Here is a 12,810-nt window from a genome sequence, read left to right on the forward strand (position 1 = left end):
TCGTTCAAAATGCCGAGATAATTAAACTCAAGTGTCACATTTAAAAATACGTTTCATTTAAGACTGGATTATAAACTATAGTGAATAATCCAGCGCTGGGTATGGCAGTAGGGCTTTACTATGGTTTTTAACGGTCCACCGGAATATTCAATGGCTTTTAGCTCGGCAAGTGCGGCAAAAATGTGCGCAAAGTTGTTTTTGTTTAAACTATACGTTGACCAGATCCAGGGAATTGCATAAAGACGCACAATTTTTTTAACAGGCACGTTCCTTTTGTCCGAAAATAATATCGAAACGAAAAAAAAAAAGGTGTGTAGCTGTGCAATTTTTGGCACGAGCATTGCCCCAACGTTAAAACGCAAATAGAAAAGGAATAAAAAAAGAGGAAGCAATCGTGATTTTTTTCACGTTACAAATCTTTCCACACTATGGATTCGTCTACGCAAGAGGAAATCAGGTCAGTTGTGCAACGACAGTGAACAAACGAACATCGGCTACAGCCACTTGAAAATCAAGTTGGAAGAAAGTTATAGTTTTGATTAGAGAATGGCTGGTCGAAAGGAAATCAACTCCGACAGACGTCAAGTTGAACAGAAAGACGATGGGGGAAATTCGAGTGACGTCGCACCGGATGGAGGATACGGCTGGATTGTTACGGCAGCCAGTTTTCTCTGCATCCTCATTTCAGATGGAATTCTCTACTGTTTTGGATTAATACTTTCGGAAGCGGAGCGCATTTTTAACGAGCCCGTCGCTAAAGTCGCGTGGGTCTTCTCAATTATTAACGCCATTTCCTATCTCTCAGGAATGAAAAATCCATTGAATTCATTTAGAACGTAAAAAGGAAAAAAATGTTTAATTAATGTAACTGTATACAGGTCCGATTGCTTCCGCTTTAAGCAACCGGTTCGGCTTTCGTGCCGTCATCCTAACTGGCAGTGTTTTTGGTTTCCTCGGCCTGGCCACTTCTAGTTTGGCACAGTCGATCGACAGTTTGTTTTTAACACTCGGTCTACTTTATGGGATCGCAACGTGCCTAGTTTTCACACCAATCATCGTAGGTGTGGGCCTGTATTTCGATAAAAGGCGAGCGTTGGCCACCGGAATCGCAGTCTGTGGTTCCGGAGCTGGCACTTTTATTTTTGCTCCGGTCGTTAACTGGCTATTGGAAACGTACGCAATCAGAGGGACCTTTCTTATATTGGTAGGTAAAGCCAACGCGATGATTTCTGAACAATCTCATTCGAGTTCCAGTGTTTAAATTTTTTCAACTTATTGGCGAAGAGTGGGATTTACTTAAACTGTGCGATTCTTGGCTCTTTGATGATACCATTGAAGCCTCAACGAAGCAAAAGAATCGAACTTGTTACCCAAGATTCTGCTGAAATGGTCACACAACCTCTGATTATGGAACAATTCCAATGGAACACTAAATTCGAGTTAAAGACTCTAGACCAAGGAAACTCAATTAAAAGCAGCTATTCTATAAAACAGGTTGAGCAAACTAATTGAGTTATACATAGTACACGCATTTAGTAACTCATTAATTTCAGTGCGTAGAAAGAAGTGGATTGAAACTGGCTGAGAATTGTCTTTGGAATTTCGTCCAATTGTTTAAATTTTCCTTGTTCCGGTCACCCACCTTTGTCGTCATTTGCTTCTCTAGTTTCTTCCAGTCTTTCGGATGGTTGGTTCCCTTCATGTATCTAGCAGGTACTCTTACTGCGTTCGTTAATCAAACTTCGCTAGACTTCTAAGATTTGCGTAACACAACACATCCAGCTCACGCAGTCAGTATGGGAATATCGAAAGAGGAGGCTTCGTTCCTACTCTCAGTTGTTGGAATATGTAGCATGATAGGACGCATCATCAATGGATGGCTTTCTGACCATCCCAAGGTAATACAATAATTTAGCTATAGGCCTACATAAGAAGATACCATCGTTTCAATTCTCGAGTAGGTTAGTGTTCTTCTCCTCAATAATATCGGATTGTCCATCTCCGGTTTGCTGATTATATTTTGCCCATTCTTCGTCTCCTATCATTTGCTTGTCATTTTTTCCATCATCCTTGGGTTAGCTACGTGTAAGTGAATGCAAGTTAAGATATCATGGCATTGCATAACCTAATTGGAAATAATCTAGCGTGCACCGCCGTTACGCGGCCCATTTTACTGGGTGAAATGTTGGGCATGGAGAATGTTAACAATGCCTATGGATTCATGCTCGTGTTTTATGGAATTGCTACTCTGTTTGGAACACCTGTTGCAGGTATCTATTCGAGTTATTGTTGGTTTTAAAACTAAAAATCCATTGATACGATCGAATTTCAGGTTTGCTATACGACAGTTTAGGTGATTATCATGGTGCCTTTTATCTTGCCGGATCGTCTGTCCTTCTCTCCGCATTAATATGTTATCCACTTGGAACAATTAACCGCCGGGAGAAGAAGTTAAATTCCAGGAAGTGAAGGATTCATTTAAAACAATTCCGTTTACCAATAACTTTATCTATTGACTTTCAGCAGCTATGTGTACAACTGGTTTAAATTCAAAACCAGACCGCCTTCCATTTTGCCAACCTTACTGATGAAATATATTTATGATTAAGAGTTTCTTTGTAACTCAATATCAGCTGTTTTCTCATAATCAATACTTATCAATACCTACTTCGAGATATTCGCTTCCCAACGGCGTTAAATCATTAATTGTTTGTGTTGATACACCTTAAGTGACCTAAACTAAGTTACATATGCACACAGGTAAGATGACATTAAATACGTAAGAACAGTATTTACAGTCATCTTAGTTAATACTTGAAGCGACCCTACCCACAATGCTGGCGATATTTGTACACCCCACCTTTCAGAAAATGATCCCCCATCCTCAACGATTGTGTCCTTGCATTTGGTTTGCACGCGTGGAATTTTAGAGTGGTGGGAAGGAAAATTTGAATAGAAAGATTTGTCCTTGTCTTTTCTCCTGCATGCTATACACAATTTTCTGCCCCATCCTTTTCTCATCATCTCAGATTCGAATGGAGTCATCACAAGTTTTTCTGTTCTGTTTCAACGCAGTCATAAATGTCAACTGTTCAAGGACGGTGCTATAGTTTTCGTCATTACGTGTGAGGCTCGAATACAATGCAAATCAAGTTTATTGCTTTTAAGCACTAGATAAAATTCCCAGTGGTTAGGTAGAGTCACTTCATTCTGCCCGTCAAATATCAAACCAAACTGACAACTGAAAATAGCGGCCAGCTAACGGGCGAAGATGAAGCCAACTAACAGTGCCAGCACAGTATTGAATTGGACATTACACACCTATAAAATAAAAACCCGAAAACGAAAAAGACGAACAAAATAAAGGTACAATTAACCGTTATCTCGTGTCTGCCAAGTTCGTCCGTGGACAAACTAAGTCAGTGTTTGGTCAGCAGTTACGATAGCAACAAGTTATCATTGTGGTCTAGTAGCCTTCAGCCGTTTAAGTCTGGTATGGCGTGTGAAGCGCAGATCAGTTCAAGTAACACAGACTCCAATGATGCAATCCAAACAACGAACGAGGAAGACGAATCCAACTACGAATACGTTACAGTTCCACCCGATGGAGGATATGGCTGGATCGTTACAGCTGCCAGTTTATTGTGTTTACTCATTTCAGATGGAATCCTCTTCAGTTTCGGATTAATTCTTACGGATTTGAAACAAGTGTTTGACGTGCCCGTCGCTCAAGTGGCGTGGATCTTCTCCATCGTTAATGGCAGTTCATTAATCTCAGGTTTATCTGTTTTACTAGCCTCTAATTCCAAGTCTAACGTATTATTTGGTAGGTCCCGTTGCTTCTGCATTGAGCAATCGATTTGGTTTCCGTACTGTCGTCATAATCGGCAGTTTAATTGGTTCTGTTGGACTATTCACCTCTTCTTTCGCCCAGTCTATCGATAGTCTGTTTTTCACGCTCGGCGTGCTTTTCGGAGTGGCAGACGGCCTCGTCTTTACACCCATCGTCGTCGGGGTAGGTTTCTATTTCGACAAGAGGCGAGCTTTAGCTACTGGAATTGCTCTCTGTGGATCAGGAGCAGGTACTTTTGTTTTTGCTCCAGTCATCTACTTGCTGCTGGAAACGTACACCGTCAGTGGAGCATTCCTAATTCTGGTGAGTAAACAGTATTCATTTTGAAGTGAACATGTGTCAGATTTGTTTGTTTAAATTTAAAAGAGACATTTCTTCCAAGAGTGGGATTTATTTGAACTGCGCGGTACTTGGATCGTTGCTCGTTCCATTGAAACCTCAACGGCGGAAGAAACTGCAGGAAGATGTAAAATTGCTTGTTGATGATGTTGTGACACAATCAGTACCGCATCATACGTTTAATGAAGTTGAAAGAGTTGATCAAAATGAAGTGACAGTTCAAGAACAACTTGTTAAGAAAACAGTCCATTCCGGCAAACTGGAACAACAGGTAGAAACACTTTTGATCATTTTGCGTGACAATTACTCTTTACATTTAATCAAAGTGCGCTAGCGATCCAATTGATCAAAAACCAGTTCAAAAACATTTAGCAAACGTGTTGAAGTTGTTCAAATTCTCGCTGTTCCGATCGCCAACTTTTGTTGTCGTTTGTGTCTCTAGTTTCTTTCAGTCAATCGGATGGTTTGTGCCGTCCGTGTATCTGACAGGTAAATCCACCGCTAGTCAATGCACACGCCATTTAAACACGTGTATTATTTTACATAGCTCATGCAACTAAAATGGGAATACCAAAAGGGGAAGCCCCTTTTTTGTTATCCGTTATTGGAATCGCCAGCATGATCGGTCGCATTTTTAACGGATGGCTTGCTGACCAACCTTGTGTATGTTATGCTGTTGCGTAGATACTTGCAGTTTAAGTACTAATTTCATAATTTTTTTTTCTTTTTAAGGTTAACTTGCTGTTTTTGAATAATGTTGGCTTGTCAGTAGCAGGTGTACTGATAACTCTTTGCCCGTTCTTCTTCTCCTACGAGTTGCTTGTCGTATTTTCGGCCATATTCGGACTGGCTTCCTGTAAGTTGTTTCAAGACTTAAACGATAACGAGAGTGATTTAGTTTTAATCGTAAATAGCTTGCACTACCGTCGTTCGTCCAATTTTACTGGGAAAGCTTCTCGGATTGGAAAACGTCAGCAATGGTTACAGTTTTATGCTCGTGTTTTACGGAGTGGCCACCCTCTCAGGAATTCCTATTGCTGGTATGGCACAAACTGATTTAGTTTTTCGAACTTGTTTAAAGTTAACTTTATTTTTTACTCTTTAATTTGGAACGGGAACTCGTCAGGTTTGCTTTACGACATTTTCGGTGATTATCATGTTGCGTTCTATCTTGCCGGTTCTTCCATTCTCCTCTCTGCATTCATTTGTTATCCACTGGGAATGGTCAATCGCTGGGAAAAGAGGTTAAATTCCAGTAACTGAGAGACATTCGTAATTGTTTGCATTTAGTGAATTCCATTAATGCTCATTTACATCCGCATACCGATCAGATGGCATTTTACAGTTGTGTTCATACTTGTTTACAGTCATGGCGTCATGACGCAAATCAAGTTTAAACAAACCTTAAAGTTTTCTAAATGTTTTTTAAATTTTTCTTCTTCTGCTTTTTTTTTTCATATCGTTTTCTAATGAATCTGTAGGAAACGGTAAAAACCCAAACATTGTGATTAGATTGTTCGTAGTTTGTTTAACTAGTCGTTAATTTTCTTATCGATTCGTTTCCTCACAACGTAGAGCCATTTTTATTCGTTTTTCGGCGTTCATGTTTTAATTTGATTTGATAAGATGGAAGGGTCTTCCCCTCGATGCCTGAACAAACGTAAGATAACAAGGATCGAATCGAAAGAAAACTCGACACCCGTCGTGAAAAATTCAGACTTGTAATCAATTTAATCTGATGACGTGAAATACGCAAGAATGAAAGATAAGAATAAATGTGCAACTGTTAAGGTGAATGCTGAATACTGAAACAGTAAGTGAATGTTGGGCTGGACGCGACAACAGCATAGCAAGTTGTTGGTCTTGTGAAAATAGTAAAAACAGCCTAACAGTCGTTCCATGGCGAGTCCAGTTCCAACCAATTTAAGTAACAACGACTCTGCTACAAACGTAGCCAGAACAACGAACAAGATGAAAGAATCCGGCCACGAGTACGTCATACATCTTCCGGATGGAAAGTGTGGCTGGTTCGTTATGGCTGCCAGTTTGCTGTGTTTACTCATTTCTGATGGCATCCTGTTCAGCTTCGGATTAATAGTTTCGGGTTCTGATCACGTTTTTTACAAGACATTTGCTAAAAGAGTGCTGTTCTTTAGCTACGTTAATGGCAGCTCGTTTGGCTCAGGTATGCCTACATTATACATCCATTAATTCCAAGTTCATCTTTTTATATTGCTTATACACTTCATTTACTAGGTTACCTTATTTCTAAATTGAGCAATCGATATGGTTTTCTTATCATCATGATAGCCAAAACTTTACTTAGTTTTTTGGGGCTACTGACATATTCCATCTCACAGTCTTTCAATCGTCTGCTATTCATGCAAATTGGCCTGGTTTTCGGAGTTGTAGACGTTCTATCCACTACATCATTCGTCGTTGAAGACGGCAAAAGGCGGACGCTAGTCACTGGGATCGCTCTCTGCTGTTCTGGAACAGGTGCTTTGGTCTTTGCCCCTGGTATCTACTTTTTAAATGAAAAATTCGCCAACTTAGAAGCATTTTATTATCTGGTGAGTAAGAATAGCGGACTATCTTGTAACGAGGATACGTGCCAGTTTTATCCTAATAAATTAAACCTTCTCTCTTCCAAGAGTTGCTTTTATTTGGTGTGTGCGCTGTTTGGATGGCTATACGGACCATTCTATTACCTACGGCGTAAGAAACTACAAGAAGATGTGACATTGCACGCTGACTTTTATTATTTATGATACCAATAACAGACAGAACGTCCAACTTGAATGAAGTCAAAGAGATTCCTCAAAACCAAGGGACAGATCAAGAACAACCTGGTAACGGGAAACAAACCCTGAAACATGACTACGTCAAAATACCAATAACAGACAGACCAGCTAGCTCGAATGAAATCAAAGAGGTTCCTCAAAACCAAATGACAACTGAAGAACAGCCTGGCAACGATAAAGTCAACCCTGGAAACATGGAACATCAGGTACAAACAGTTTCGATCAGTTGTGTTACAATTTACTCTTACATTTGATTATGGCGATTTGTCGAAGAACGGAAGCGACCCAATCATTCAAAAATCCAAGCTAGAACGTTTCAAAAATTACTTGTGGGGCAAGTTCTTGCGATTCAAATCTGCGACTTTCGTTGCAATTTCTATCGTGAGTTTCTTGCAGGCGTTTGGTTTATTTGTGCCGATCGTGCATCTACCTGGTAATTCAACGCTATTAAAATGCATACATTATTACAGTATTCAAAATATAATTTTTTTCTTTTTTTAAACAGCTCACGCCATCAGTATCGGAATATCAAAGGTGGAAGCGTTCTTCTTAATATCTGCTATTGGAATATCGAGCACAATCGGCCGTATTTTTAACGGATGGCTTTCCGACCAACCAAACGTACTATGTTTCTTTTATTGTAGATTTATAAGTAGAGATTGCCAGTTTTAGTACACCAATGTCGTATAAACATGTATATGCATATGTTTTTTGTTTTTATTTTAGTTTGATGTGCTTCTGTGGAATACTGTCGGCTTGTCAGTAACAGGGGTATGGATAACCTTTGGCCCGTTATTCACCTCCTGTCGGTGGCTTGTCGTATTTTCAGTCCTTTTCGGACTGGTTTCTTGTAAGTTAATTTTTTTTGTTCAAAAAAACACCAAAATTAGGATTGTTAAGAAGTTGATCACAAATAGCTTGCAGTATCGTTTCTCATCCCATTGTACTCGGGAAGCAACTGGAATCGAAAGATGCTACTAATAATTACGGTTTCGTACACATTTGCTATAGAGCGGGTGCATTTACAGGAATTCTTGTTGCTGGTATGTATTCTTTCTAATGTAATTAGTTTGTGTATAACCTTTTCTGCTTATTATTTATTCGTCAGGTTTGCTTTACATTTATTACGACCATTATCATTTTTCCTTCTACGTTGCCGGTTTTTTCGTTCGTCTCTCTGCCGTTCTTTGCTTGTATCTTGAGAGGATTAACGGATGGGAGCGGCGGCGTAATGATTAAGAGTTCCGCTCATTGTGCTACAATTTTGCAAGTATAATTGAAAATAGGCTGGTTTTTTCCCTTTCGCATTCATCAATAACAAAATAAAAGACTTTCTAACTCAATTTCCTCTTCAATAGACGCTTTCATCGGATTCCGACGACACTGTAGGCATGAAAGGATGTTTACTGACCACAATATGGTTTTGTTGGTTCATTGAATCAATTGGGGCAAACACTTCATTCCATCGATTCTAGTGGGACACATTCAATTTCTTAGGTTTCGTTAAAAACAAAAAAATACAGTTGAAGCATTCCGGTATGCTTTTAGTGAAATCGTAACAGGTACTCTTAGAAGAGGGTAGACTAATCTAATGCAATTTTCCCCTTCATCTTTTTGAAGTTTAAAATAAATTGATTTCTTGTGATCTCTTTACCCATTTTCCCAATGCGATTTTACGCCTGTCCTGAACTCTTGTATCAATGTAATCTTTTTATATAGGATCAGGATTGCCCGATAATTGGCAAATAGTAAGAAGGAAGGATTACCTCCCTTATGTCAAAGTAACAGGGAAAACCAAAAGAAAACAGCACTCGTGATTAGATATGCTGCAAAAACGCCAGCGAAAAGAGAGGGTAGAAACGCGTTAAAATCAGTTCATGTGTTTTATTGTTCTGCATTAAAATGCCTTGTATACTGACACTCGGAATGAGATTGCGTTTCTCTTCGTGGAATGTTCCAGACCGAATCGATAATCAGAGTCGTGTAGGTACCACGCCGGTTGACGGCAAATGATCACGCTCACGGAGCTGCAATCGAAGCGACCCCTTTTCTTTTTCTTTACAGAGTCGTCTGCATTTGGTTCACGGCATCGGTGCTCTCCTAACTTTTAACAACGAATTCCCAATGAATCCGACAGGAAAAGGAGTCGGGCAGAACGCTGAACAAGGTGAGTTAACGACTAGAACTTTTTCTTCTAACTGTATACACGCCAACAGACGCAACTTTTGCAATTCTGAGCACTAGTTTACAACAATTGAAGAGACCCATCCATCTATACATGTATGATCGCAAGTTGTACTACAATTAAGCCTTTAGCTTTGCCAACTTTACATTAATGAGCAGACCAGTACTATGCTCATTATAAGGCTTCCGTTATGAGATCCAACTTTTTGAATAGAATCATCTGTGTTATACACAAAGGTATCAAATTCCAGTGTTGAACGTATCAATCTTGAAACCCGAGAGAGGTGGATATTAGGCCAATACGGGCTTAGAAAGCATGGGGTGGAGTTCGTAATGCTAAAGGTTAACGTTAACGATCAAATAAAAATGTCACATTTGCTTGCTTTAGATTATACAGTGTACGGACTTTAGCCTGAAAATTGATGAAATGTTATTGCTTTCAGGTGTGGATTACTGTCGGATATGGATTTTTAAAAAAATTGCCTAGTTTTTGATAACTGGACGATAAGAAACGACAGCAAAAGTATGTGTAAAGGTGAAACCAGTAGCGGATCAAGCCCACGGACATTGTCCATAGACACCTTGACTCTTGCGTCTTGACGCAATAATGTAAAAGCCCACTGAAAAATGTAAGACGTGAAAGTCAAAAGAAAAATTCTTTTATTGCGAGATATGCCGAGCTATTGATTCCGATGTGCAAGGACGAGACAGACCAGTTTTTGGCCAGCAGCGAAGACACCATCAACGAAAAAAGCTCCATACTATCCAGTTTGAACGCAGTGAATTGCCTAGAGCATCTGGGGGCATGGCTAGTCAAGATCAAATCAATTCAGGCAACAAGGATATCGGAGAATTGGTGGCACACGAGAAAGAAGAAGATTCTAGCGAAGAGTATGTGATTATTCCTCCGGATGGAGGATACGGCTGGATCATCACGGCTGCCAGCTTCCTGTGCGTCCTCATTTCAGACGGAATACTTTTCAGTTTCGGATTGATCCTCTCTGAATTGGAACGCGTTTACGACGAACCTGTTGCCAAAGTCGCTTGGATCTTTTCTATCGTTAACGGCATTTCTCTCATATCAGGTTTGGAAACTTGAGCACGTTTCTCAAATCGCAGTCTTTCTGTATTATATTTAATCACCATATTTTGTTTTCTACACAGGTCCCATAGCTTCTGCATTGAGTAACCGGTTTAGCTTCCGGACCGTCGTTTTAACCGGTAGCATGTTCGGTTTCATTGGGTTATCGACCTCTGCTTTAGCACACTCTGTCGATAGTTTATTTTTCACTCTCGGTGTCCTGTTTGGCGTTTCCATCGGCTTGATTTTCACACCCATCGTCGTAGGCGTGGGCTTTTATTTCGACAAAAGACGGGCACTGGCCACCGGAATTACCGTCTGCGGTTCTGGAGCTGGCACTTTTGTTTTTGCCCCCATCATTTATTTGTTATTAGAAACGTACGCAGTCAGAGGGACATTTCTTATCCTGGTACGAATTGTTGGACAGTATCTTAATAATTAGATTTCAATTAATACGCTACTTGTTTAACGACAAAAAGAGTGGCATTTACTTGAACTGTGCAGTTCTCGGATCGTTGCTCGTTCCGCTGAAACCTCAACGGCGAAAGAAACTGCAGGAAGCCGTAAAACTTCTCGAGATTGATGCTGTGCCAATTACAATAGAAAAATCGCCTATTTTTAATGAGAGGAAGTTTGATCCGAAGACTCTGGAACAAGGGCTATCAAACAGCGTAAAATCCGTCAAAGAGACTCAGGTATAAGGATGCAGTAAATTATGTATTAGAATAGCGCATTTTTTTAAAACATGGTACGTGATTTATTTTTAGACTGTTAGCGTAGCAAAAGAACAGAAGTTATCAAGTTGGGCGTATTGGTCAAACATCTTCAAATTCTCGCTGTTTCGATCTCCGACTTTTGTCCTGATTTGCATGTCAAGTTTCTTCCAATCTATCGGATGGTTCGTACCTTTCGTCTACCTGGCAGGTATAACACTCCATTTCGTTCAACATAATCATGTAGATCTAGAAGAAGTCTACGTTTTCATTCTATCTAGCTCACGCGGTCGAAACGGGAGTCCCGAAAGAGGAAGCTTCGTTTCTCCTTTCAATCGTTGGAATATGCAGCATGATGGGCCGTCTTATCAACGGATGGCTTTCCGACCATCCCAAGGTGAGTGTTGTGGCTATTGTTAGTCAACGTCGTAATAATAAATTTCACGTTTTCAATCAAAATAAAGGTTAGCGTTCTTCTTCTCAATAATGTCGGTCTAACCACGTCCGGCTTGCTGATTATCCTTTGTCCATTTTTCATCTCCTACGAACTCCTCGTCTTTTATTCCGTTATACTCGGACTAGCCTTATGTAAGTACCAATTTTCAAAAAAATAGAATGAGAAATTGGCTAAGCCATCGCGTGCGGGTTTTTTTTTTTTTTTAAAGCATGCACCGCCGTTACGCGACCCATTTTACTTGGGGAATTGCTCGGCTTGGAAAATGTCAACAACGCTTACGGCTTCATGCTTGTGTTTTACGGAGTTGCGACGCTGTTTGGAACACCCATGGCTGGTATGCATTCAATTTTGCTAATCATCTATTTTTTAATGCTGTGCGAAAATGTTGACTAAAACAGTTCGCGGTGTACATTTGCAGGTTTACTTTACGACACTCTAGGTGATTATCATGGGGCCTTTTACCTTGCCGGATCTTCCGTCCTTTTGTCTGCTTTTATGTGCTACCCGCTTGGCAGGATAAATCGGTGGGAAAAGAGACGCAACGCCAGAAGCTGAAGAGCCCCCATTCATCAGAGTGACTCATAATTGCTGCCAAGTAAGGATTGTTGATTATAGTATATGCTCGTCAAATGAATTTCGCCTTCTCATTCGATGATTCCTCTTGCACGGCTAAGACAAAACGTACATTTTAAAATCATTCCAACATTCTAGGATTTAAAGTTTAATTAATGACGCACAAAAACAAAAAATTTTCCGCTTTTGATGATAAGTTAATACATTTTTAGAATAATTTTGAATACTCGCTCCACCATTTCGCAAGGATTTCACTCCTGTCTGAATCGTTCTCTTCTCCTGCGCTGACAGTTTTAATCTATTTCGACAATCTTGTCCAGTTTGGGCCACTGAATAAGCGATGACGAAAGACAGTCACTTCTCTCAGTTTCTAATCTGTGAAAAGCATCACAGTGTAAGGCCAATGTTAACATATGTTATGTTAATCCTCAGCTTGATAGAGATAAGCTATTTCAGGAGAAGGGTTATACAATCTACTTTGCCATCCGGGAAAACCCTAAACTATTTATTTCCGTGATTATATACGTATATATATACATATTTTTTTTGCGAAATGTTGTCAGTCGTCTGGAGCTTTTCAATTCCTTTGGAATGGCTTCGAGCTGAATGCAATTTTTAGCAGACACATCAAGCCAACTAAGTGTTTGTGCTAAACAGATTGCATCCGAAACTGCACCTTGTTGCCGAAAAGTGCTTACGAGATGCGCCAACGACTGACGTTAAGTGATGTTGAACTATTACGATCCTCTGACTTCTCAATTTGCATCTTCGTCCGATATAGAAATGTATATTTAAAAAATTGGAGA

The 12,810-nt window shown here is 39.9% G+C and overlaps 4 protein-coding genes across 6 annotated transcripts; all 4 read left to right on the top strand.

Moving 5' to 3' along the window:
* Nucleotides 1–82: 82 nt before the first annotated feature.
* On the top strand, nt 83–2,610 carry LOC116922892 (monocarboxylate transporter 12). The gene is made up of 8 exons (XM_032929360.2): nt 83–805; nt 879–1,204; nt 1,285–1,494; nt 1,554–1,713; nt 1,783–1,898; nt 1,962–2,085; nt 2,145–2,270; nt 2,333–2,610. Exons 1-8 carry the CDS (start codon nt 547–549, stop codon nt 2,467–2,469), a joined length of 1,458 nt encoding a protein of 485 aa, XP_032785251.2. The 5' UTR covers nt 83–546; the 3' UTR covers nt 2,470–2,610.
* Nucleotides 2,611–2,751: 141 nt separating this feature from the next.
* Nucleotides 2,752–5,988, top strand: LOC116922884 (monocarboxylate transporter 12). Its single transcript, XM_045173510.1, has 9 exons — nt 2,752–3,366; nt 3,438–3,778; nt 3,831–4,156; nt 4,236–4,463; nt 4,519–4,681; nt 4,740–4,855; nt 4,925–5,048; nt 5,107–5,232; nt 5,319–5,988. Exons 2-9 carry the CDS (start codon nt 3,496–3,498, stop codon nt 5,453–5,455), a joined length of 1,503 nt encoding a protein of 500 aa, XP_045029445.1. The 5' UTR covers nt 2,752–3,366; nt 3,438–3,495; the 3' UTR covers nt 5,456–5,988.
* Nucleotides 5,989–6,091: 103 nt separating this feature from the next.
* On the top strand, nt 6,092–8,641 carry LOC123472248 (monocarboxylate transporter 12-like). Its single transcript, XM_045173507.1, has 9 exons — nt 6,092–6,377; nt 6,449–6,765; nt 6,847–6,910; nt 6,976–7,202; nt 7,270–7,429; nt 7,502–7,617; nt 7,723–7,846; nt 7,914–8,039; nt 8,105–8,641. Exons 1-9 carry the CDS (start codon nt 6,092–6,094, stop codon nt 8,233–8,235), a joined length of 1,551 nt encoding a protein of 516 aa, XP_045029442.1. The 3' UTR covers nt 8,236–8,641.
* LOC116922888 (monocarboxylate transporter 12) lies at nt 8,445–12,221 on the top strand. 3 transcript variants are annotated; one of them, XM_045173513.1, is made up of 11 exons: nt 8,445–8,558; nt 8,716–9,163; nt 9,624–10,265; nt 10,345–10,670; nt 10,741–10,956; nt 11,029–11,185; nt 11,256–11,371; nt 11,439–11,562; nt 11,640–11,765; nt 11,850–11,971; nt 12,005–12,221. In XM_045173513.1, the coding sequence occupies exons 3-11, from the start codon at nt 9,986–9,988 to the stop codon at nt 12,014–12,016; spliced, it is 1,479 nt and encodes a 492-aa protein (XP_045029448.1). In that variant the 5' UTR covers nt 8,445–8,558; nt 8,716–9,163; nt 9,624–9,985; the 3' UTR covers nt 12,017–12,221. The 3 variants fall into 3 exon arrangements, with proteins under 3 accessions (XP_045029448.1, XP_045029447.1, XP_045029446.1); XM_045173512.1 differs by having other exon boundaries at nt 9,624–9,809; nt 9,882–10,265; nt 11,850–12,221; XM_045173511.1 differs by having other exon boundaries at nt 11,850–12,221.
* Nucleotides 12,222–12,810: the final 589 nt, after the last annotated feature.

Source organism: Daphnia magna, linkage group LG5, assembly GCF_020631705.1.
Source record: "Daphnia magna isolate NIES linkage group LG5, ASM2063170v1.1, whole genome shotgun sequence".
Classification (NCBI taxonomy): Eukaryota; Metazoa; Arthropoda; class Branchiopoda; order Diplostraca; family Daphniidae; genus Daphnia; species Daphnia magna.

Coding starts and splice junctions, on each gene's coding strand:
- LOC116922892 (XM_032929360.2), top strand. CDS start 547: ATGGCTGGTCGAAAGGAAATCAACTCCGACAGACGTCAAGTTGAACAG. Junction 806..878: donor CGCCATTTCCTATCTCTCAG/GAATGAAAAATC, acceptor AACTGTATACAG/GTCCGATTGCTTCCGCTTTA. Junction 1,205..1,284: donor GAGGGACCTTTCTTATATTG/GTAGGTAAAGCC, acceptor TTATTGGCGAAG/AGTGGGATTTACTTAAACTG.
- LOC116922884 (XM_045173510.1), top strand. CDS start 3,496: ATGGCGTGTGAAGCGCAGATCAGTTCAAGTAACACAGACTCCAATGAT. Junction 4,856..4,924: donor GGCTTGCTGACCAACCTTGT/GTATGTTATGCT, acceptor TTTCTTTTTAAG/GTTAACTTGCTGTTTTTGAA. Junction 5,049..5,106: donor CATATTCGGACTGGCTTCCT/GTAAGTTGTTTC, acceptor AATCGTAAATAG/CTTGCACTACCGTCGTTCGT.
- LOC123472248 (XM_045173507.1), top strand. CDS start 6,092: ATGGCGAGTCCAGTTCCAACCAATTTAAGTAACAACGACTCTGCTACA. Junction 6,766..6,846: donor TAGAAGCATTTTATTATCTG/GTGAGTAAGAAT, acceptor CTCTCTTCCAAG/AGTTGCTTTTATTTGGTGTG. Junction 6,911..6,975: donor ACCATTCTATTACCTACGGC/GTAAGAAACTAC, acceptor TACCAATAACAG/ACAGAACGTCCAACTTGAAT.
- LOC116922888 (XM_045173511.1), top strand. CDS start 9,986: ATGGCTAGTCAAGATCAAATCAATTCAGGCAACAAGGATATCGGAGAA. Junction 10,266..10,344: donor CGGCATTTCTCTCATATCAG/GTTTGGAAACTT, acceptor TTTTCTACACAG/GTCCCATAGCTTCTGCATTG. Junction 11,563..11,639: donor TATACTCGGACTAGCCTTAT/GTAAGTACCAAT, acceptor TTTTTTTTAAAG/CATGCACCGCCGTTACGCGA.